This window comes from Lipotes vexillifer, unplaced genomic scaffold (assembly GCF_000442215.2).
Source record: "Lipotes vexillifer unplaced genomic scaffold, Lipotes_vexillifer_v1.1 scaffold1207, whole genome shotgun sequence".
NCBI classification, from domain to species: domain Eukaryota; kingdom Metazoa; phylum Chordata; class Mammalia; order Artiodactyla; family Lipotidae; genus Lipotes; species Lipotes vexillifer.
Genome location: NW_006772733.1, coordinates 93,311 through 119,847, shown reverse-complemented (window position 1 = coordinate 119,847; position 26,537 = coordinate 93,311). Strand labels below are relative to the sequence as shown.

The window sequence follows — 26,537 nt, the reverse complement described above, 5'->3', positions numbered from 1 at the left end:
TTGTTACCAATTCTGGTGTTCTACATTCCTTTGTATAGATCCATATTTCCAACTGGTATAATTTTCCTTCTGAATAAAGGACTTCTTTTTACATTTCTTCTAGTGTGGGTGTGCTGGAGATACATTTTTTCTGTTTTTTTTCATTCTGAAAAGACCTTTATTTCACCCTCATGTTTGAAAAATATTTTCACTTTGTATAGAATTCTAAGTTGACAGCTCCAACCACCACCCCCTCACCCCTGCCCCACCCTTCTTCTTTCAATACTTTCTGTCCCACTGTCTTCTTGCTTATATTGTTTATGATAAAAAAAAATCAGCTCTCATCCTTATCTTTGTTCCTCATATATGTCTTTTATTCTCTGATTGCTTTTAAGATTTTCTTTTTATTGATATTTTTGAGCAATTGGATTATAATGCTTGAGGTGTGCTGAGCTTCTTGAACCTGTGGGTTTATAGTTTTCATCAAATTTTGTTTTTTTTAACTGTTATTTCTTCAAATATTTTTTCTGTCCTCTCTTTCCTGTCCTTTGAGGAGTCCAATTATACATATATTAGGCCACTTGAATTTGTCTCACAGCTCACTGATGCCCTTTTTTTGTTCTGAGTCTCTTTTCTATTTTATTTCATTGCATAGTTTCTATTGCTGTGTCTTCAATTTAACTAATCTCTTCTTCTGGAATGTTTAATCTGCCATTAATCCCATCCAGTATACTTTTCATCTCAGACAATTGTAGTTTTCATCTCTATAAATTCAGTTTAGGTCTTTTTTATATCTTCCACATCTCTGCTTAACATGGTCAATTTTTCCTCTAGTTTTTGGACATATGGAATACAGTTATCATAACTGTTTTAATGTCCTTGCCTTCTAATTCTAACATCTGTGCCTTTCTGAGTTAATTTTTATTTGTTGATCTTTCTTCTCATTATGAGTCCTATTTTCCTGTTTCCATGCAGGGCAATTTTTGATTGGATGCTAGACATTGTGAATTTTATCTTGTTAAATGCTGGATATTTTTGTATTCTTATAAATATTCTTGAACTCTCTTCTGGGATGTAGTTAAGTTTCTTGGAATCAGCTTGATTTTTTTTAATGCCTTCCTTTTAAAATTTGTTGAGCAGGACCAGCTCAGCATTTAGTCTAGGGCTAAATATTCCCTACTACTGATGCAAGACCCTTCTGAGAACTCTACCTAGTGCCCTATGAATTATAGGTTTTCCAGTCTGGCTGATGAGAACAGGCATTATTATTGGCCTTGTGTAAGCCTTTGGTACTCTTATCTCTGATCCTTTCAGATGGTCTCCCTTGCTCTGGGTAGTTTCCTCATTTATATGCACTGAGCATATATATAATTAAAGGGGATTCTTTGTAGACATCCAATATTCTTTCTCTGTGCAGCTGTCTCCTGAGAACACTATCCTGTGAATTCTAGCCACTTAGATTCCCTGGACTCTTCATAAGGTCTCCTCAACTCAGAGAATCTGCCACACTCCACCTGGATTCCCATTCCCTGTACCATGGCCTTAAATTTATTTCAAGGCACTAAGGGCAATCACAGGGGTTATCTTTGTCTCTTATCTCCAAGAATCACTGTCCTTCATTGCCTGATGTCCAGTGTCTTGAAACCATTGTCTCTATCTTTTCTCCAGTGTTTTAGTTGTTTCAGGAAGGAGGGTAAATCTGGTTCCTGTTAGCCCACCTAAGCCAAATACAGACATTTTGGACTTTGTATTAGCTCTCATTTTTGAAGGGGGTGGGGGTGTTGTATCAGTTCTCATTTCCTGGCTATATAACCTTGGCAAATTACCTAACTTCTCTGAGCTTTATTTTTTTCCATGTGCAAATGGGAATAATAATGTTAGAATGATTAAAATTATATGGATGAAAAGCATTTAGCACAAGGCTTGGCATATAGTAAACACTCTAATAATAGAGACTATTTTTATTATGTAGATTAAGGGTTTAAATCAGATGATCTTTGCAGGCTATTCCAGACCTAAAATGTTATGATTTTATTAATTCAATTTTGAAAATTACATGGCATAATTTAAAAAATTAAGGTGTACCCTCAATATTCATTTTAACCATACATTAATTACACATAAATGAAAACTGATATTTTTTAAATGACGACTTTATCTCTGTCAAATTTTATTTTACAAGTTGTCTTTTTTAATTCTATTAACAGTACACTGAGGTACATTAGGAATTATTAGGCCATTTGGCTCTTTCATTTTAAAGAAGAATTTGAGATTTTTTTTGCCTCACCCTTCAATGCTGGAATTATTTCTTGAAGTAAACTTTTTCTCCCTGAGTTTTCACTATCAATCCATTTGCTTAGTCAGGAATTAAGGTTTTGTTTGTTTTAACTACTGGTTTCTCAAAACGCTATGTACTGTTTAAAATGAGGTCAATAGTATAATTCTAAGATGTTCCATAATGTGATATCTTAGTAATAATCTAAGAAAATATTTGTTTGGAATTTGTTTATGGCACTATAAAGTGATAGTCAATAGGTGACTATCACTTATTGTAAGCAGTCTGGCTGTGGGAAATTTTTTAATTACAACATTTTAACTGAAAAGTAACAACACTGCATTTGGAACCAATTTAAAATGTTCAACATGCACATTAATTTGCTTTCTTCACATCAAAGCAATACTTGAAATAAACAAAAATCCATGATAATTAGTAAATACTCAGTTATTTTAAAATGTGCCAACCTTGTTGCATAGCAACTATTGCTTTTATTACGTGCTTTTTACATACTCTAAAATAATTAAGTAAGGGCATAAATTGCTATCTACTTTTTTTGACTGTTAAAAGCATTTAAGTTATGAAGTTTATTCTAATATGTGTATTATACATTTTAAAGGGAACATTTCATTCCTATGCAAAGGCACAATGACCCAAGAAAGAGATGACAATGTCATATTAGCGATTCTCCTTTCTCATGAGAGGACTTTCAGGGAACTTTTAATTCATAGTCTCAATAACTAACATAGCCAAGCATAATTATCATTCGCTGGCTTTACTGGTCTGGATCCTGATTTACTACTAAGCTAAATTATAAGATTTATTAACAAAAAGTCATGTCCTCTCAAAAGAATGAAATGTCCATTTATATTAAAGAAAATTACACAGGCCAAAATATATCTCTGATATAATTAATTTATTAGAAAGATATCATGGTTTTAATAAGAACTTAGAGAATCTCACATATGTTTATTTTCATCAACAAATTAACTTAGCATAAAGCTAGAACATATAGTTTTATATGGTCAGATGCTAACATTAACTTGGTCTGCATGCTGTGTTAGCACCTCAGGGATAGGGCACAGTAAGCAGCAGTACTAGAGTGGATCATGAATGCAGAGACTTCTTTTCCAGTGGATTATATCCACTGGTGGGGTGTGACCAAAGAGATGAGGAACTTCTACATAAGCAAAGGCAGGAAAGTTCATTTTGTCAATCTAAGAGGAGCTCAGGAGTTTGAGGGAAAGGAATGATCTGTGAATCTCCATCTGCATTTCACTAATTTCATCAGTGAAATTTCTTTTATTTTTTCAAAGATTTATTATTTATTTATTTATTTATTTATTTATTTTATTTCTTTTTGGCTGCATCGGGTCTTAGTTGCGGCATGCAGGATCTTTTCTGAGGCATGCCGGATCTTCATTGTGGTGTGAGGGCTTCTCTCTAGTTGTGGCATGCAGGTTTTCTCTTCTCTAGTTGTGGTGCACAGGCTCCACGGCACGTGGGCTCTGTAGTTGTGATGCATGGGCTCCAGAGCGTGTGGGCTCTGTAGTTTGCGGCAAGCGGGCTCTACTGAGGCATGTGAGCTCAGTAGTTGTGGCATATGGGCTTAGTTGCCCCGCAGCACGTGGGATCTTAGTTCCCTGACCAGGGATCAAACCTGCATCCCCCTGCATTGTAAGGTGGATTCTTTACCACTGGACCACCAGGGAAGTACCCATCAGTGAAATTTCTGACTCAAAAGATGGTATGTTTATAATATCTCTTTATACATATTGCCAAGCTGCCCTCCAAAAGGCTGTGTAATTTCCAGTCCCTTAAAGAGTAAAAATGAAAGACTATCTTACTAGACTTTCACTGCAAGACAGAGTTGAAGCAGTAAAAATAATCTCTCCTTGCTTTAATTTGAATATTTTGGATTGCTAGATAGGTGGATCATCTTTTCATATTTTTAAACATGGATTGGTAAGGGTAGGGGAAGTGAATAAGGATAGACTAACCAACTTAGTACACCGAGGCTAAAAAAAATAGAAGGAATTAAAGAAGTGTGGGCTTTAGAGAAGACGGAGAAGAAAAAGCCTAGGTTGGAGGTACCGAGTCAAGATGGCGCTGTGGGAAGATGCAGAGTTCACATCTCCCCACAACTAGGGTGCCTGCTGGATGCTGGTGGGGGACCCTGACATCCAGGGAGATGGGAAGAACCCCCAAGAGCACCAGTAGGATGTGGGGACACTGAGGGGGGAGGAGAAGTGGAGCCTGGACAGGACAGGTGCCCCTGAGGGGTGACTGAGAGGCAGGAAGGGGAGGGGTTCCCACGCCTGGAGGGACCCTCAGGGGCTCAGATCAGAGGGGGAGCGGGCCCAGCATTTCCCCTGCCCAATCAGCTGGGGAAGTCTGCCCGGCTCTCGGGCTGGGTCCTACATGCTCAGTGGTCCCCTCTGGGCCAGGTTGGTCCTGGGGGCATAGGAGGGAGGCCAGGAGAGAACAGGAGAGGCGGTCGAGAGGGGCCCTCCAGGACCAGAGGATCAGGAAAAGAGCAGAGGACATTTGCCCTGCTCACTCGGGCACTGGGAGCCTGCCGAGCTCCCAGGATGGTCCCACACCCTCCAAAAGCCCCCTCCAGGCTGTGTGGGTCCTGGGGGAATAGGAAGGAGGGCGGGGAGATCAGGAGAGGCAGGTGGGAGGGGACCTCCAGACTGGAGGAGCAGTAGAGGAGCAGAGGGCATTTGCACCACCCACTGGAGCCCAGGAAGCACGCTGGGCTCCCAGATGGGCCCCCCCCACCCTCTGAGACCAGAAGCAGGGGCATGCCTGGGGGCTTCTGTTCTGTTGAGCCTAAGCCCCCCCTCCTACAACCCCACCTCCCACCCCACTGCCTTTTCCAGCCCTTTGGGTCCTAAGGATAGGGCCCGCCCACTGCCCAAACTTCACCGCTGCTTAGGCCCCACCCTCCACAGCCAAGGCCTTTTCCACTTTTTTTTTTCCTCCTCCTCTGTTTTACTATTGTGGTTCTGTTTTACCTTCTAGTTGTTGTTTCATCTATATTTTTATTTTTATATTTTTTCTAACATAGCTGTTAGCTTCCTATTCTAATTTTAGTTTTCACTTTGTTATTGTTCTACTTTTTTTTTACATCTTTTTTTTTAATTTATACTGATATTTATTGTTCACATAATTTTCATTTTATATCACTTACTATTAATACTTACTATTAATCATTAATATATTATTAATACATAATTGTATGTGATGTTATAATTGAATTATTGATATTAGATACTAATTTAACCTTAATTAAGCTTTCACATGATTTTTTTATTTAGTCTTCACAACATAGGTTGATATTATTACTGCATTTTAGAAATGAGGAAGCTGAGGTTCAAAGAGGCTACATAATTTAAATAAGGCCAAATGTCTAGAAAACGCTAAAGCATTTTTAAACATGTAGAAAAGGCAGATCTTGGCAACTCTCTAGCCATTGGAGTATAATTGCTTTACAGTGGTGTGTTAGTTTCTGCTCTATAACAAAGTGAATCAGTTATACATATACATATGTTCCCATATCTCTTCCCTCTTGCGTCTCCCTCCCACCCACCCTCCCAATCCCACCAATATGTCCATGTCTCTCTCTCGCCCTAACACACCTCACCCTTCCCCCTCCCCATATCCTCAAGTCTGTTCTCCAGTAGGTCTCTGTCTTTATTCCTGTTTTACCCCTAGGTTCTTCATAACATTTTTTTTTCTTAAATTCCATATATATGTGTTAGCATACGGTATTTGTCCTTCTCTTTCTGACTTACTTCACTCTGTATGACAGACTCTAGATCTATCCACCTCATTACAAATAGCTCAATTTCGTTTCTTTTTATGGCTGAGTAATATTCCATTGTATATATGTGCCACATCTTCTTTATCCATTCATCCGACGACGGGCACTTAGGTTGTTTCCATCTCCGGGCTATTGTAAATAGAGCTGCAATGAACATTTTGGTACATGACTCTTTCTGAATTCTGGTTTCCTCAGGGTATATACCTAGTAGTGGGATTGCTGGGTCATATGGTAGTTCTATTTGTAGTTTTTTAAGGAACCTCCATACTGTTCTCCATAGTGGCTGAACCAATTCACATTCCCACCAGCAGTGCAAGAGTGTTCCCTTTTCTCCACACCCTCTCCAGCATTTATTGTTTCTAGATTTTTTGATGATGGCCATTCTGACTGGTGTGAGATGATATCTCATTGTAGTTTTGATTTGCATTTCTCTAATGATTAATGATGTTGAGCATTCTTTCATGTGTTTGTTGGCAGTCTGTATATCTTCTTTGGAGAAATGTCTATTTAGGTCTTCTGCCCATTTTTGGATTGGGTTGTTTATTTTTTTGTTATTGAGCTGCATGAGCTGCCTGTAAATTTTAGAGATTAATCCTTTGTCAGTTGATTCATTTGCAAATATTTTCTCCCATTCTGAGGGCTGTCTTTTGGTCTTGTTTATGGTTTCCTTTGCTGTGCAAAAGCTTTGAAGTTTCATTAGGTCCCATTTGTTTATTTTTGTTTTTATCTCCATTACTCTAGGAGATGGGTCAAGAAGGATCTTGCTGTGATTTATGTCATGGAGTGTTCTGCCTATGTTTTCCTCTAAGAGTTTGATAGTTTCTGGCCTTACATTTAGGTCTTTAATCCATTTTGAGCTTATCTTTGTGTATGGTGTTAGGGAGTGACCTAATCTCATACTTTTACATGTACCTGTCCAGTTTTCCCAGCACCACTTATTGAAGAGGCTGTCTTTTCTCCACTGTACATTCCTGCCTCCTTTATCAAAGATAAGGTGTCCATATGTGCGTGGGTTTATCTCTGGGATTTCTATCCTGTTCCACTGATCTAACTTTCTGTTTTTGTGCCAGTACCATACTGTCTTAATTACTGTAGCTTTGTAGTATAGTCTGAAGTCAGGGAGCCTGATTCCTGCATGGCTGCCTGCATGGCTTGCGGGATCATGGTTCACGAGCCAGGAGTTGGGCCTGAGCTCCTGTGGTGGGAGCCCCAAGTCCGAACCACTGGACTAATAGAGAACCTCAGATCCCAGGGAATATTCATCGGAGTAAGGTCTCCCAGAGGTCCTCATTGCAGCACCAAGACACAGCTCTACCCAACAGCCTAGAAACTGCAGTGTTGGAAGCCACAGGCCAAACAACCAGTAAGACAGAAACATAATCCCATTCATTAAAAAAAAGAAAAAAAAAGTGAGACAGCAAAAAAATATGTCATAGAAGAAGGAGCAAGGTAAAAACCTACAAGACCAAATAAATGAAGAGGAAATAGGCAATCTATCTGAAAAAGAATTCAGAGTAATGATAGTAAAGATGATCCAGAATCTCAGAAATAGAATGGAGGCACAGATTGAGAAAATACAAGAAATGTTTAACAAAGATCTAGAAAAACTTAAGAACAAACAAACAAAATGAACAATAAAATAACTAAATGAAAAATACACCAGAAGGAATCAATAACAGAATAACTGAGGCAGAAGAACGAATACTTGTGCTGGAAGACGAAATAGTGGAAATAACTGCCAAGGAGCAGAATAAAGGAAAAAAGGATAAGAATTGAAGGCAATCTCAGAGACATCTGGGACAACACTACATGTACCAACATTCAAATTATAGGGTTCCCAGAAGAAGAAGAGAAAAAGAAAGGGTCTGAGAAAACATAAGAAGAGATTATAGAGCAAAACTTCCCTAACATGGGAAAGGAAAGAGTCACCCAAGTCAGGAAGCACAGAGAGTCCCATACAGGATAAACCCTAGGAGAAACACACCAAGACACATATTAATCAAACTAACAAAAATTAAATTCAAAGAAAAAAAATTAAAAGCAGCAAGGGAAAAGCAAAAATTAACATACAAAGGAATCCCCATAAGGTTATCAGCTGATTTTTCAGGAGAAATTCTGCAGGCCACAAGGGAGTGGCAGGATATACTTAAAGTGATGAAAGAGAAAAACCTACAACCATACCCAGCAAGGATCTCATTCAGATTCAACGGAGAAATCAACAGCTTTACAGACAGGCAAAAGCTAAGAGAATTCAGGACCACCAAATCAGCTTTACAACAAATGCTAAAGAAACTTCTCTAGGCGGGAAACACAAGAGAAGAAAAAGGCCCACAAAAACAAACCCCAAACAATTAAGAAAATGGTAATAGGAACATACATATCGACAATAACCTTGAATGTAAATGGATTAAATGTCCCAACCAAAAGACACAGACTGGCTGAATGGATACAGAAACAAGACCCATATATATGTTGGCTACAAGAAAACCACTTCAGACCTAGGGACACATACAGACTGAAAGTGAAGGGATGCAAAAAGATATTCCATGCAAATGGAAATCAAAAGAAAGCTGGAGTAGCAATACTCATATTAGATAAAATGGACTTTAAAATAAAGACTGTTACAAGAGATAAGGAAGGATACTACATAATGATCAAGGGATCAATCCAAGAAGAAGATATAACAATTATAAATGTTTATGCACCCAACATAGGAGCACCTCAATACATAAGGCAAATGCTAACAACAATAAAAGGAGAAATCGACAGTAACACAATAATAGTAGGGGACTTTAACACCCCACTTACACCAATGGACAGATCATCCAAACAGAAAATAAATAAGGAAACGCAAGCTTTAAATGACACAACAGACCAGATAGATTTAATTGTCATTTATAAAACATTCCACCTGAAAGTGGAAGAATACACTTTCTTCTCAAGTGTACACAGAACATTCTCCAGGATAGATCACATCTTGGGTCACAAATCAAGCTTTGGAAAATTTTAAAAAATTGAAATTTTACCAAGCATCTTTTCTGACCACAACATTACGGGATTGGAAATCAATTACAGAAAAGAACCTGTAAAAACCACAAATACATGGAGGCTAAACAGTGAGCTACTAAATAACTAAGAGATCACTGGAGAAATCAAAGAAGAAATTAAAAAATACATAGAAACAAATGACAGCAAAAACACAACAACCCAAAACCTATGGACCCAGGAAAAGCAGTTCTAAAAGGGAAGTTTATAGCAATTCAATCTTACGTCAAGGTGCAAGAAAAATCTCAAATAAACAATCTAACCCTACACCAAAAGCAACTAGAGAAAGAAGAGCAAACAAAATCCAAAGTCAGTAGAAGGAAAGAAATCATAAAGATCAGAGCAGAAATAAATGAAATAGAAACAAAGAAAACAATTGCAAAGATCAGTAAAACTAAAAGGTGGCTCCTTGAGAAGATAAACAAAACTGATAAAGCCTTAGCCAGACTCATCAAGAAAAAAAGGGCGAGGACACAAATCAATAAAATTAGAAATGAAAAAGGAGAAATGACAACTGACATCATAGAAATACAAAGGATTATAAGAGACTACTACAAACAACTATATGCCAATAAAATGGACAACCTTGAAGAAATGGACAAATTCTTGGAAAGGTACAATTTTCCAAGACTGAACCAGGAAGAATTAGAAAATATAAAGAGACCTATCTCAAGTAATGAAATTGAAACTGTAATTTAAAATCTTCCAACAAACAGAAGTCCAGGACCAGATGGTTTCTATCAAACATTTAGAGAAGAGCTAACACCCATCCTTCTCAAACTCTTCCAAAAAATTGCAGAGGAAGGAACACTCCCAAACTCATTCTATGAGGCCACCATCACCCTGATACCAAAAGCAGACAAAGATATCACACAAAAAAGAAAATTATAGACCAATATCACTGATTAACATAGATGCAAAAATCCTGATCAAAACACTAGGAAACAGAATCCAACAACATATTAAAAGGGTCATACACCATGATCAAGTGGGATTTATCCCAGGCATGCAAGGATTCTTCAATATATGCAAATCAATCAATGTGATACACCATATTAACAAACTTAGGAATAAAAAAACATATGATCATCTCAATAGATGCAGAAAAAGCTTTTGACAAAATTCAACACTGATTCATGATAAAAAATCTCCAGAAAATGGGTGTAGAAGGAAGCTACCTCAACATAATAGGGGCCATGTTATGACAAACCCACACCAAATGTCATTCTCAATGGTGAAAAACTGAAAGCTAACTAAGATCAGGAAAAAGACAAGAATGTGCACTCTTGCCACTCTTATTCAACATAGTTTTGGAAGTCCTAGCTATGGCAATCAGAGAAGAAAAAGAATCCAAATTGGAAAAGAAGAAGTAAAACTGTCACTATTTGCAGATGACATGATACTACTATACATAGAAAATCCTAAAGATGTCACCGGAAAACTACTAGAACTAATCAATGAATTTGGTAAGGTTGCAGGATACAAAATTAATACACAGAAATCTGTGGTGTTCCTATACACTAACAAGGAAAAATCAGAAAGAGAAATTAAGGAAACAATCCCATTTACCACTGCAACAAAAAGAATAAAATACCTAGGAATAAACCTACCTAAGGAGGCGAAAGACTTGTACTCAGAAAACTATAAAACACTGATGAAAGAAATCAAAGATGACATAAACATATGGAGAAATATACCATGTTCTTGGATTGGAAGAATCAATATTGTGAAATGACTATACTACCCAAAGCAATCTACAGATTCAATGCAATCCCTATCAAACTACCAATGGCATTCTTCACAGAATTAGAACAAAAAGTTTACAATTCGTGTGGAAACACAAAAGACCCCGAATAGCCAAAGCAATCTTGAGAAAGAAAAACGGAGCTGGAGGAATCAGGCTTCCTGACTTCAGGCTATACTACAAAGCTACAGTAATCAAGACAGTATGGTACTGGCACAAAAGCTGAAATATAGATCAATGGTACCAGATAGAATGCCCTGGGATAAACACACACACGTATGGTCACCTAATTTATGACAAAGGAGGCAAGAACATACAATGGAGAAAAGACACCCTCTTCAATAAGTGGTGCTGGGAAAACTGGACAGCTACATGTAAAAGAATGAAATTAGAACACCACCTAACACCGTATACAAAAGTAAACCCCAAATGGATTAAAGACCTAAATGTAAGACCATACACTATAAAACTCTTAGAGGAAAACATAGGAAAAACACTGACATAAACCACAGCAAGATCTTTTTTGACCCACCTCCTAGAGAAATGGGAATAAAAACAAAAATAAACAAATGGGAGGTAATTAAACTTAAGAGCTTTGCACAGCAAAGGAAACCATAAGCAAGACAAAAAGACAACCCTCAGAATGGGAGAAAATATTTGCAAATGAAACAACAGATAAAGGATTAATCTCCAAAATATACGAACAGCTCATGGAGCTCAATATCAAAAAAACAAACAACCCAATCCAAAAATGGGCAGAAGACCTAAATAGACATTTCACCAAAGAAGACATACAGATGGTCAAGAGGCACATGAATAGATGCTCAACATCACTAATTATTAGAGAAATGCAAATCAAAACTGCAATAAGGTATCACCTCACACCGGTCACAACAGCCATTATCAAAAAATCTAGAAGAAAGGGTGTGGTGAAAAAGGTGCCCTCCTGCACTGTTGGTGGGAATGTAAATTGATAAAAGCACTATGGAGAACTGTATGGAGGTTCCTTAAAAAACTAAAAATAGAATTACCATATGACCCAGCAATCCCACCGCTGGGCATATACCCTGAGAAAACCATAATTCAAAAAGAGACGTGCACCACAATGTTCATTGCAGTACTATTTACAATATCCAGGACATAGAACCAAGTCAGAAAGAGAAAAACAAATACCATATGCTAACGCATATATATGGAATCTAAAAAAAAAAAAAAGGTACTGTTGAACCTAGTGGCAGGGCAGGAATAAAGATGTAGACATAGAGAGTGGACTTGAGGATATGGGGGGGAGGGAAGGGGAAGCTGGGGTGTAGTGAGAGTAGCATCGACATATATACACTACTGATTGTAAAATAATTAGCTAGTGGGAAGCAGAAGCATAGCACAGGGAGATCAGCTTGGTGCTTTGTGATGACCTAGAGAGGTGGGATGGGGAAGCTTAGGGGGGAGGGGTTGTGGGGATGTATGTGTGCATGTGGCTGATTCACTTTGTTGTACGACAGAGACCAACACAGTATTGTGAAGCAATTATACTGCAATAAAGATCTATAATAAAAAGAAGCCTATGCTATAAAATAAAACAAAAGAATGAGACACTTAGAGCAACTTTAGTCCATATTCTTAAATTTTAATTGTTGCCCATATCGAACTGTTGCTATAGAGATCATTTTTGTTATAGCCTGAATGTGCTGTCCCCAAAGGATAAGGGAAGGGGGATTGATTTATAGAGAGCCAGACTGGTTGAGTATGGCCAACTGTGTGAAGACTGGAAATGAAAGTGACAAATTTAGAATTAACCTGAGCCAGCAACAATACCTAAAGGATTTCATCTGTGGATGGCAGAGTGGGGAATTTCAGGTGGAGACATTAGTTTGAAGGTGGCCACCAATTGTTGCTTGAGGTTACAAGTTATAAGGTCTAGTCACCAAGGAGAAGCATCTGATGATAACCAAATACGTTGTTGGGACTTCAGTCAAACAATCTGAATTTCAGTAGCCAGCTCTAGGTCTAGATGCACATGTAAGACAAAATCAGAAAACCAAGACAGAAGGCTAGAGCCAGGATTAGGTACTGGTGGGGGAAAAGAAACAGCTTGGAAGGTTTCAGCACAGTATGCATGATAAAGCCAAGGGATCAATCAAAAAGTATGAGAAGTTTATGACAGGAAGATGATGTCTATAGCCTCAATGACTAGAGCTGTGCAAGGCCTGAGAAGGCAGGGGCTAACAATTTTAAAAGTATGATTTGTATTTAAAATTATGAAAGCAATACATACTCATTGTTGAAAGTTTGAAAAATATAGAAAAGTCCAAAGACAAAAGTCAATGCAATTTTTTCATACTCTAAAAGCAAACTTCTTCTTTGTAAATAGTGAGCTAAATACTTATTCATTTTATTTGCCAGAAGTTTATAACTGAATAATTTTAAGTCATTGTTCATTCTCTTGTATTATCTTCTTAAAAGCAGAGAAATCATAAGAATGAATTAATATTCCCCTGCTTTTAAGGATGTAGTCAAATGCAGATTCTGTCATTTTATGGGAAAAAGGGTAAATATTTAAAAGTAAAAATTATGCTTTTACATAAGAACTAACAGCTATCTTAATCTTATAAGATTTCAAATTCTATTCTTATGTTTTAACTTCCTACTTGTCTAATATTTTGTAAAAAACATATATTGTAAGCACGTTTGGTCTAGGAAATTCCAGAAAGAATCAAAGGTGTGCATAGAAGCAAAGAAACCTATCTGAAGTAGCCTGGCAAATGGACAGAATTTTTTAAAAACAAATAAGACACATGCTGCTGAAAGCCACATTATTGTTACCTTCTCCCTCCAGTTATCACCATTCAGCATCTTCTGTCTAAGGGTTTCCTGCAACAGCTCCATGCTTTTCTGATGTGAAATCAGCATCAATTCCCTGAAAATCATAAACACAACAAATGAGTCAAGACACACCCTTAACACCCTTCTTAAATTACAGTTCGTGGCTCAGGGATTATTTCACAACTCATTCTGTTTATTCTTCTCTTTAGAAATATATATATATACATATGTGTGTGTGTGTACTGCTACTACATACTATTTTAACTGTTGTTAACAGCAATTTAAAAACACTGGCAACAAGGTAAGTATTTTCTCAGGCTTAATTTTTGCTTAATAAGTAATATTATTTTTGCATGAAATAGTAACAACCTATGTGTAGTCGCAAATATAATAAAATACTATACATTGTGGTTCTAAAGTTTATGACTAAATTCTAACACTAGGTAATATTTTGTTTCTTTAAAAAAGGAAAATGTCTTGGGATATGACACAAAATCAGCACGTTTGTGGTTCCTGCTAGATTTATTTTTCTTTTATTTATCTCAAGTGCTAATAGGAACAGACTGAATTAAGCAGAGGGTAATATCTGAGATGTGGAATAGTACAAAACATACTAGAAAATAGGAGAGAAAACACAAAGAACATTTTAATATTTTAATCCACATAATTGGATCTTTTTAAAATAAATTTATTTATTTATGGCTGTGTTGGGTCTTCGCTGCTGCATGCGAGCTTTCTCTAGTTGTGGCTAGTGGAGGCAACTCTTCGTTGTGGTGTGCGGGCTTCTTATTGCAGTTGCGGAGCACCTGCTCTAGGTGTGCAGGCTTCAGTAGTTGTGGCACACAGGCTCAGTAGTTGTGGCACACGAGATTAGTTGCTCCGCAGCATGTGGGATCTTCCCATGTCCCCTGCATTGGCAGGTGGATTCTTAACCACTGCACCACCAGGAAAGTCCCCACGTAATTGGGTCTTAAAGCTAAGTTTGTGACCCTCTGGGTAGAAGTAAGTGTGGGAGATTCATGAGAACATTTCTCCAGGGGCCCTGAAGTTAAGACTTCAAATATCACAAGTGGTGACAAAAGTATGCCTGTTGATCAGGGAGTCCCTCCACCCCCTTCTATAATCATCATAACCCTTCTTATTTTCTGTGTAGGTGATTCTTTTCCATTGCTTATTCCTCTTTCTAATCCCTTTGTTTTCCATCATCACCCACTTCCCTTTAGTTCTGACCCCTTTTCTCAAACTTGTGACTTTCATTTATGCCTGTTAGACATTCATTTATGCCTGTTAGACATCTCCACCCTGATGAGCCATCAACACCAAAGATTCCACACATCAAAAAACAAATTCATCATCATCTCCAATGGTCTTGCCTTTCCTTTTGACTTCTGAAACCTTCAAGAGTCACAATCTTTAGCTTGAAATCCCTGTGTCATCTCTGACTTTTCCTTCTTCTTGTTCTACCACATCCATTCAGTAACAAGTTCTATGTATTCTGCTCCTTGGTGCACCTCGAACTATTTCCTCCCTTCCTTTCCGACTACTAACAGTTAAGGTTCTTGACTTTATTTCCCACCAAGAGTATTGTAATAGACTGTCAATCTATCTTGATCTCTATTCTCATCTCACTCTTACAGTATTATTAAACATTTTTTAATAAAAATAGTGCCTACATTTCTAGGCTAGAAAATTTTCAGGTCATGAACATAAAGACACATCAACTTGGTAACCAGGATTATGAATATTATTTAAGGGAAAATGATTGAAAAGAACAAAACTCCCCAGACTTTTTTTCAAAACTGTGTCAGACTAGGTACTTTGACAACTTTTCTACTGAAAATAAGTAAAGTTTTGTTTTCACTTATAAAAAAAATCTTAAAATTCATCAGTAATCTGGACAAAAAGTTAGGAAGATGCAGGAAATAAAAAACAAGAGAAAGGACAGAAAAAGGTTATCAGTGGAAAACTAGTGAAATTTGAATAAAGTCTATAGGTTAGTTAATTGTATTATACCCATATTAATTTCTTAGTTTTTACGTATGTGCCATGGTTATGAAAAATGGACAAGAGGGACACAAATTCTCTGTAACTTTTCTTTAAATACAAAATTATTCCAAACTAATGGTTTAAAAAAATGAAGTAAAAGGAAGAATCCCAACAATAAGTACAGCATTGAAGCCAATTCTCACCTTGAAGGTACCTTCCAAATCTGATGTACTTGAGCATTAAATTTCACAGCCATGAAGGGCACTGGAGTCAGGAGAGAAAGGAAGAGCTTGAGAGGAAACTCACCTGCATAAAACTGCATCTCAAAGAGGGACATATGCAGTATGCATTTTTGTCATACTGTATGTAAGAATATGAAATTCACACCCAGTATGTGTAAAATACAAATCACATCCCCTCTCAAAAAACAAAAAAGAAATTTCCGGCTTTGAAGTTTGGTGCTAGGTAGAGGGGAAAATACAAATCTCCCACAAGAATTTGTAAACACAAGCCAATCCCAGTGCAGGTTTGTATCCTGAATTCACACTACCTGAGTGGTCCAAAAAGCTTCATATTGAGGCGGTATCTTACAATGGTGTTAGGATAACCTTGCCTCCAGATGCCTGGTAGGAAAAACACCAATATGTTTGGGAGAAACCTATCTTCAACTTGAAACTCAGAGATTCCTACAGATAAAAATTCAAGACCTATGAGACCATAATTTTAAGAATCACAAAATTATTTTTTTAAAGCTAGTAAAAGGAAGAATGAGCAGACACAAATGATAGCATAATCAAAGCCACAAATTCTAAAGTATTTTCAGATATTGAATATAAATAAGGATGTACAATATGTTGGAAGAAATAAAAGATTAATTTAAATGACTAATGAAATCTGAAACGAACCAATCAAACTTATAGAAATGAAGCATACAATAACTGAGATGAAAAACTCAGTAGATGGTCCTATAGCAGATTATTCACAGCTAAAAATGAAGTAATAAACTGAAAGGGAGATTCAAAGAAATTACACAGGGTGCAGTACATGATGTCAAAAATATGTAAAATATAAAAGAGGTTGATATATGGAGGACAGAGTGAAAAGATCTAATATTTCTCTATTTACCATTTCAGAAGCAAATGAGAGAGAAAGGGAGAGGAAGGACATTACAGATTGATGAAAAATACCAACCCATAAATCTAGGAAGCCCAAAGGATTCCAAGCAAGATTAATAAAAATAAATCTCATATCTGGCACCTGGTAGTGAAAATGAAGAACATTGGAATTAAAAGAGATTTTAAAAGACGCTGGAGAGGAAATAAAACATATTGTCTTCAAAGGAACTCAAACACATTGAAAGCTTATTCTCCAATAGAAACAAGCAAGGCCAAAGACAGCAAAATAATATATTAAAAATCCCATGAGAAAATAACCATCAATCTGAAGTTGGGTACCCAGCAAAACTATCTTTCAGAAAGAGGTCGAAATAAAATATGCTCAGAAAAATAAAATCTGTGTGTTTACTGCCAGCTAAACGACTTTTAAAAAATATGCTTTGCAGGAAGGATTATGATCTCAGAAGGAAGGTCAGACGATCAAGAAAAAATGGTGAGCAAAGGAACAGGCAAACACACAGGCAGGGAGGGCTTCTTTGGTGTGTGATCAATTCAGCTGTACAGGGTCCATGTTCTGAAGGGGGCCCTGGGTTTCAGATTTAATACTCTGTGGTCACCACTGAGAAATTCTTAATAACTTTATCTTTGAGTCTGTGTTTTGTAAGTGAGGTCTAATGGGACAGTCAAGCACATGCTGGGGCCTTGGAGCCTCGGCTCACACAGAGTCCTACCTCTCGACACCTCCCTGTCTCCCCAGGATGGTTCTCAACCCTTTTCTCCCTGACCCTTGCCCAGCATCTGCTGTCATCCTCTGATTCAGTGGGCACAGGCATGGGGAATGTTGGGTCTTCCATGTGTGTCCTTTTGGCTGAGTCTGGGACAGGGCCTTGGGTGCCTCTGAGAGCCTGCATCCATGTTACGATTTCTCCATGCCCAAGGGAGCACAAGATTCAATAGCAAACAAACAAAAAAAAGACCCTGACAAGTTGAGAGAAAGATGGTGAAGGAAAGGAAAAAGCTTCTTTTTTTTTTTGAAGGGGCTCCACATTTTCATTTTACACTTGGCCTGAAAATTATGTAGCCAGCCTTGTATGTAAGTACTTGTAAATAAATATCATCTGTATAAAATATTAGTTTTGACTGTGTGTAATCAGTGGGGCTAACAAAAGTATAAAACTAGAACACTAGACAAAAATGTAGAATATAGGATGGCAGGATGGCAACTATAAGGTGCCAGTGTTATTCAAGAGAAGTTTGAGATATTCAAGAGAAGTTTGCTTTATTCAAGAGAAGTTTGAGATATTAATTTTAGACTTCATTAAGCATGCATGGTAAAATCTCAGAAGTAACCACTAAAAGAATAGAATATGCCATTAGAAGAAGATGCACTAAGAAAATAAAAGAATCTCCAACAATACTGCCCCCACCCAAGGCCCAAAAGGAGAAAAGAGTGTAGAAAAAGGGAGAAGTATTGACAGAAAACTTAAAGTTACAATCATAATAATGGCAAATAAACAAAACTCATGAGTTAAGAGAAACAGACTTGATAAAACCAAACCCTAACCCTAACCTTACATATTGGGTTAAGTAAAATATATTAAGATAACTTTTACCTGTTTATTTTTACTCTTCTAATATGGCAATTAAAACTTTTTAAGTGACATATGTGGCTCACATTATACTTCTACTGAACAGCACTGTTATAATCCATATTCTCTGAAAACAAAGAAACGTCAGTAACGAAAGATAAATATCTCCATGTATTTGGAACTTTAAAAAAATGTGTTTCTGAATAACTCTTGGGTCAAATGAAAAATCATAACTGATACTTCAAAATAATTAGAAATGAACAATAATAAAATTTCTACACATCAAAATTTATGAAATATAGCTAAGCAGAAAAGATAAATAAATTGTGGTATACTTCAGAATATAATACAGATGAAGAAATGAATGATCTTCAGCTACATGTAACATCATGGACAAAAATCCCAGGGACATAATCTTGAGCACAAAGAATAAATCACTGACTGATATATACAGTATAATTTTATTTCCATGAAGATAAAATATATGCAAAATCTAATTTTTTTTTAAGGCATACAAACATACGTGGTAAAATTATAGAATGAAGCAAAGGAATAACAAGTGTTCTCTGTAGGTTTTTGTGGATGCTCTTTATCAGTTTGAGGAAGTTCCCATCTCTTCCTAGTTTGCTGAGAACCACAAAATACAGGTTGGTGGTTACCTCTGAGCAAGGATGCCATGTGGTGGAATAAGGAGAAGCACCAAGGGACTTCAGCGTTAACAGTAAGGCTCTTTTTCCTAAACTTAGCGTTCATTGTATTGTAGTTCTTCATACTTTATACCTATCTAAATCTTTTATGTAACTACTCAGTATTTATAAAAACAATTAATGATAAAGCCTGAGCATAGAGTAGAATGGGCATCTGGAGAAAAGAGAATTAAAGGGAAAGACCAAGGAGAGGGAAATGGCAAGTGAGCAGCAGGGTGGGGTTTACTGCCCACTATGCACACTATGGACAAGGCAGTACCTGGAGAGACAGAGGTGAATGAGGGCAGGGTCCCTGTCCAAATGGTGCTCAAAAGCCAGCAACGTTGTAAAAGGAACACTTATCTTTTAAAATGTGAGGTGGACCTAGCAGGTTCTGATGCTTGCTCAGCAGTCTCTAGGCTGGAGAAAGGAAGCAGAAGGAACAAAGAATGAGGATAGTAAAAGTGGGATTACATTAAAACCTCAATTCTGGGCTTTCCTGGTGGCGCAGTGGTTGGGAGTCAGCCTGCCAATGCAGGGGATATGGGTTTGAGCCCTGGCCCGGGAAGATCCCACATGCCGCGGAGCAACTAAGCCCATGTGCCACAACTGCTGAGCATGCATGCCACAACTACTGAGCCTGCATGCCACAACTACTGAAGCCCACGCACCTAGAGCCCATGCTCGGCAGCATGAGAGGCCACCGCAATGAGAGGCCCACGCACTGCAGCGAAGAGTAGCCTCCACTCGCCGCAACTAGAGAAAGCCCATGTGCAGCAACGAAGACCTAAATCAGCCAAAAATAAATAAATAAATACATTAAACAAAACAAAAAAACCCCCACAATTCTGGCTTTCTTCCAAATATTTGGCCATTCCCGTCTCCTTTGCAGACTCATCTTTGCCGTCAATTACATGTTTGGTGTTCCTTAGCACTTTGTTCTGAGGCCTCTTTTTTCTCTCCCTCTACTCTTTCTCTAAGTGATCATATCCATGCCTATGGTTAAAATGCAATAGTTGCTGACAACTCCCAGATTTTATCTCCAGCTCACATCTGTTCTCTGAGTATCTGACTCATGTTTCCAACTCTCACCTGACTGCTCTACTTTTATATTTCAGAGTCATCCAAAACTCAACATGTCTGTAATCCCAGAGGCTAACAAGGTCAGTTTATTTTTTGCTCATGATATATGTAATCTGCTGCTTTGCTCTGCATGTTTTGTTCCAGGATGTAGCCCAAGGAGCAATTCCTACCTGGGAATGCTGCTTTTGTGATAGAAAAGAAAAATTGCGAAAACATAGGATCTGTTAAAGTTTCTGCTCAGAATCAGTGCATGTCACTCCTCTCCCATTTTCAATGGCAAGAACAAATCAAATGGCCAAGTCTGATGTGAATCAGGTGTGGATAGTATAGTCCTCTCACCGGGAGGGGCACAGTAAGTCACCTGGCATCAGGTGGAGTCCATCGCAACTCTGAAATCCTACTGGAAATGACTGTGAGGATTTCTACCCTGGAGGTAGAGAACATTCCTTGCTTAGACTGTGATTCTTTCACTTGGGAGTGATTTCTCAATCTATTTTTCTCTGTAGCTCCTGGCTTTCCTCTCTGAGATGTAATTTTTTTTTTTTTCATCATACAGCCTTGCCACATCAGAAGAGGGTGTTAGAAATTCTGCCCTGTTGAGAGACAGCTTTCTCAACTTCTTTCCTATCCACAGAAGATTCGGAGGAGAAATGGTTCCAAGAGAATTAAAAAAAAAAACAACAGATTTATTGAGATATAATTGAAAACAGTAAACTACATGTTTAAAGTATACACTTGGTTGAGTTTTGACATATGCATAAACATATGTGTGTGAAACCATCACTGCAATCAAAATAATGATATATCCATCATCTCCCAAGGTTTCCCTATGCCCTTTTTTAATCTCTCACTCCTGCCCTCTCGCCCCCAGCAATCAAGAGTTTGCTTTCTGTCATTATACATTAGTTTGCACTTTCAGAATTCTATAAAAATTCTCTATATATCATACAGTATATTCTTTTTTGTGTGTTTGGCATTTTTCATTTAGCACAATTCCTTTTAGATTTGTCCATGGTGTACCATGAATCAATAGTTCATTATTATTATTTTTTGCTGAGTAGTATTTCATCACATGGATATACCACAATTTGTTTATCCATTCACCTGCTGATGGACATTTGTTTCACAGGTTTTGGGTATTAAAAATATAGCTATTAATATCTGTGTACAAGTATTTGTATGGATATGTCCCTTCATTTCTCTTACGTAAATACCTAGGAGTGAAATGGCTAAGTAGTAAGGTAAGTGTATGTTAAATTTTTTAAGAAGCCTCCATACTGTTTTCCAAAGTGTACTGTTTTACATTCCAACCAGCAGAATATGAAAGTTCCAGTTTCTCCACAACTTGCCAACAATTGGTATGTTCAGGTTTTTTAATTTTAGCCATTCTAAAAGTGTGTGCTTGTGGGACTTCCCAGTCGGTGCAGTGGTTAAGATTCCATGCTTCCACAGCATAGTCATGGGTTCCATCCCTCGTCGGGGAACTAAGATCCCACGTGCCATGAGGTGTGGCCAAAAAAAAAAAATCAATAAAAAAAATAGAAGTGTGTGGTCGTATCTCATTATGGTTTTAATTTGCATTTCCCTAATGACTAATGATGTTGAACATCTTTTTTATGTGCTTCTTGGCCATCTGTATACCTTTGGTGAAGCGTCTGTTCAAATCTTTTGCTCATTTTTTATTGGGTTGTTTATGGTCATCTGAGTTTCTAAAGTTCTTTATATATTCTGAAGACAAGTCCTTTATGACATATATTGTGCATATCTCTGACGATGGCTTGTCTTCATTTGCTAAACAGTGCCTTTTAAAGAACAAAAGTTTTAACTTTGATGAAGTCCAATTTATCAGGGTTTTTTTCTTTTATGGATTGGGCTTTTGGGGTAGAATCTAAGAAATCTTTGCCTAATCCAAGGTCACAAAGATATGATTCCTGTTTTCTCCTATAAGTTTTATAATTTTAGGTTTTATATTTAGATCTAGGATCTATTTTGAATTAATCTCTATATATACATTTCACAGTATGAATCAAAGTTCATTTTTTGCATATGGATATACAATTATTCCAGCACCAATGGTGAAAAAAACTATGTGTTCTCCAATGAACTGCTTTGGCACTCATGTAGAAAATCAATTAACCATACATGTGTGCCTATTTCTGGATTCTCTATCCTGTTCCATTGATCTATTTGTCTATCTTGAGATTAATACCACACTGTCTTGATTATTTGTAGCTTTACAATAAATCTTGAAGTTAGGTAGTGACTTTGATCTTTTGGCTCCTCAAAGTTTTTTCAAAGTTGTTTTGATTATTCTAGGTCCTTTGCATTTCCATATGAATTTTAAAATTAGCTTGTTAATTTGTACAAAAATGTTTGCTGGAGGTTTGATTGTGATTGCATTGAATCTATAAATCAATTTGGGGATAACTGTTAACAATATTGAGGCTTCTGTTCCATGAACATTGTATATCTCTCCATTTATTTAGATCCTCTTAATTTATCTCAGCAATGTTATGTAGTTTTCAATGTACAGGTCTGGCACATTATTTGTCTGATTCATTCCTAAGTACTTCATGTGTTTTGAAATATTTTGATAAATATTGCTTTTTAAATTTTGATTTTTCTGTGCAAATATATAGAAATTAATTTGGGTTTTGGATGTTGACTTTTTTTCCTGCAACCTTTTGCCAAACTCACTTATTAGTTCTAGTAACTCCTTTTGTAGATTCCATGGGGTTTTCTATGTTAGTGAGCATATAATCTGTGAATAAAAAAAATTTATTTTTCCTTTCCAGTCTGATGCCTTTTATTTCTTTTTCTTGTCTGACTGTACTGACTAAAACTTTCAGCACAATGTTGAACAGAACTGATGACAGCAGGTGTTTTTTTCTTGATCTTGATCTTAGGAGGAGAGTATGTAGTCTCTCACTATTAAGTATGATGTTGTCTGTCAGTTTTCTTAGATGCCCAGTATCAATTTGAAAAAGTTTTCCTCTATTTCTACTTTGCTGAGATTTTTTTAAAAATTAGGAATGAACGTTCTGTTTTGCCAACTGCCTGTTTTGTTTCTATTGACATAATCATTGAGTTTTTCTTTTTTACTTTTTGGATAACAATAATTGATTTTTGAATGTTAAACCGATCTTACATTCTTGGGATAAACTCCACACATTCATGATTTCTTTCCTTTTTTATGTTGCTGGATTCAATTTTCTAAAATTTTGTTTAGAAGTTTTGCATCTGTGCTCATGAGGGATGTCGGTCTGTTAATTTGCTTGTAATGCTTTTGTCAGATTTTGATATCAGGGTAATACTGGCCTCATGAAGTAAGTTAAGAACTATTCCTTCCTCTTTCATTTTCTGGAAGAGTTTAAGTAGAATTAATACTATTTCTTCCTTAAATGCTTGATAAAATTCACCAGTGAAACCTTCTGGGCCTCAAGTTTTCTTTGTGGGAAAAATTTAAACTATAAATTCAGGTCATCTATTCATTTTACTGAAGCTGGGTAGTTTATATTCCAAAAAAATGTATCCATTTTTCAGAGTTGTCAAAATTAATGGCATAGTCAAGCAAATGGCTTTGTGGCACCAGTTTTCCAACAGCATTGGCTCACTTTGTTTCTCTGTGACATTTTGGTAAGTCTTGCAATATTTCAAAGTTTTCATGATTATTATTTTGTAATGATGATCTGTGATCAGTGATCTTTGATGTTACTTACTGAAGACTCAGATGGTGGGTAGCATTTTTTAGCAATAAAGTATTTTTGAATTAAAAAAAGTAATAGCATAAAGTTGTTTATAATATTCCTCTATTAATGTATTAATATCTGAAGAGTGTAATGTCACCACTCTCATTTCTGATGTTGGTAAATTTTTGTCTTCTCTATATTTTCCTGATGAGTCTGACTTGAGGTTTATTAATGTTATTGATCTCCTCAAAGAAACTGATTGTTTAATTGATATTCTATATTGTTTTACTGTTTTCTATGTCATTGATTTCTGCTCTGATCTTTATTATTTACTTTCTTATGCTTATCTTGGGTTCTGTTTGCTCTTCTTTTTCTAACTTCTTAAGGCGGAAGCTGACCTTTTTTCTTTTTTCACATAGACATTTATTGCCATAAATTTTCTCCCTGAAGTTTTGCTTTAGAGATGTTCCACATATTTTGATGTCTTCATTCCCATTTAGTTAAAATATCTTTGTAATTTCCCCTTTGATATTTTCTTTGACCCATATCTCATTTAGAATTGTGTTATAGTTCACAAATATTTGGGGGATTTTAAAGATACTTTTCTGTTATTTATTTCTAAGTTAATTACATTGTGACCAGAGAATACACTTTGTATGATTTGAGTCCTTTTAAATTTTCTTTGGTTTTGTTTTATAGCCAAATTATATGGTCTATCTTGGTGAATATTTTGTATGCTCGTGGAGAAAAAAAATGCGTATTCTGCTGCTGTTGGGTGGAATGTTGTATAAATGTCAATTAGGTTAAGTTGATTGATTGTAAAGTTCAAGTCTTCTATAGCCTTACTAATTTTTCTGTGTACTTGTTTTATCTATTGTTAAGAGAGAGCTACTGACATCTCTAACAATAACTGTGAATTTGTCTACTTCTCCTTGTAGTTCTATCAGTTTTTGCTTCACGTATTTTTAAGCTCTGTATTAGAGGCACAAACATTTAGGATTGTCATGTCCTTCTGATGAACTGGTCTATTTATCATTATGAAATGAATTTATTTATTCCTGGTAATAGTCTTTGTTCTAAAATCTACCTTGCTTGATATTAATAAACACATTCTAGCTTCTTTTGATTAGTGTCAGCATGGTATATCTTTTTCCATTCTTTTACTTTTAGCCTTTTGTATCTTTATTTTTCAAATACATTTCCTGTAGGCAGTATATGGCCGAATCTTACTTTTTTATACAATCTGAAAATCTCTGTCTTTTAATTAGAATGTATAGACAATTTACATTTAATTGAATTGTGATACAGTTAGACTTAAATCCATCATCTTGCCTATTTGCCCCATCTGTTGTTTCCTTGGCCTTCTTTCTCCACCTTCTTTTGGATTTTGCACATGGCTTATGATTTAGTTTCATCTGCTTTGTTGGCATATTAGCTATAACTCTTTGTTTAGTTTATTTAATGGTTGCTCTAGGGTTGATAATAGCTATTTTTAACTTGTCACAGTTGTGGAAGGCTAAATAACTGCCTTCAAAGATATCCATGTCCTAATCCCCAAAGTCTGTAAATATGGCAAAAGGGACTTTGCAGATGTGATTACATTAAGGATCTTGAGATAAGGAGATTATCCTGGTTCATCTGGATGTGCCTTAAGTATAATTATCGAGGTCTTTATGAGAGAGAGGCAAGAAGGTTAATGTGGGTGGGGGGGGGAAGGTGGTGATGTGACAATGGAAGCATAGATTAGATTTATGAGGCCAGGATCCAAGGAATGCCAGCAGCTTCTAAAAGCTGGAAGAAGCAAGGAATGGGTTCTCCCCTGGAGGCCCCAGAAAGAGCCAGCCCTATTGACATCTTGATTTTAGCCCCTAACACTCATTTGGACTTCTGACCCCCAGAACTGTATAAATTTGTGTTGTTTTAAGCCACTAAGTTTGTGGTAATTGTTATAGCAGAGATAGAAAATGATGCTGTTTTACCTTCAAATGTTATTACACAACTTTCAGGTATAAGAGTAGAATCTTATAATAGTAAACTTGATAAAATAAGGAGCAACAGTCAAGGCAAATAAAGTAGAACTTCACCTGGTTTTCAAAATACCAGCACTATAGAATGGATGTGGCTTGCTATGTACTTGTTAGAAGTGGCTAGGCAGCAGAGTCCTGGCAATTTGATCCACTTTATTTCTTAAGCCAGGTTTCCTATTTGAAAAGAGGTCTTACTGATTAGAAAATTCCAATGAGCATTTTCAGATGGGTGCCTGTGAGTACATTAGAAGTTACCTTTACTATAAAATGGATGGTACTGAATATTTGAGATGCTCAAATTTTAGTCTCCCTGGAGACAGTTATAATTTTGATATCAACAAAAGTAGAATCCATTCCATATACATTCCTCTGATGGACTCAGTACAAAACACTGCTGTTATATGTATCCCTTTAGAATAAAAACTGTGAAAGGCTAGCAGATTATAGAAGCCAAAATATAGTAAGCCAAGGTTCAAACAAGGTTATTGAAGTGATAATCATTCACTGAATTGACAAAGAGTCATAAAGTTCCTTATGACATTTCCACAGAATATAAGGTGTTTTGAGTGAACTGTTATAAAATTTATGAACTTGTGTTTGTGATGATAATTTTGCTTGACATTAAAGCTACAGAAATTAGGACTTTCATATCTCATTGATTCCTGCT

At 36.6% G+C, this 26,537-nt stretch overlaps 1 protein-coding gene across 1 annotated transcript in view; it reads right to left on the bottom strand.

Moving 5' to 3' along the window:
• LEKR1 (leucine, glutamate and lysine rich 1) overlaps nucleotides 1-26,537 on the bottom strand; it is a gene marked incomplete at its 5' end in the record, with an annotated part of 146,742 nt that overhangs the window by 29,294 nt on the left and 90,911 nt on the right. Inside the window, one exon of the mRNA XM_007447836.1 lies at nucleotides 13,696-13,789. Coding sequence (XP_007447898.1) covers nucleotides 13,696-13,789 — 94 coding nt within the window. The remainder of the gene's footprint in view (nucleotides 1-13,695; nucleotides 13,790-26,537) is intronic.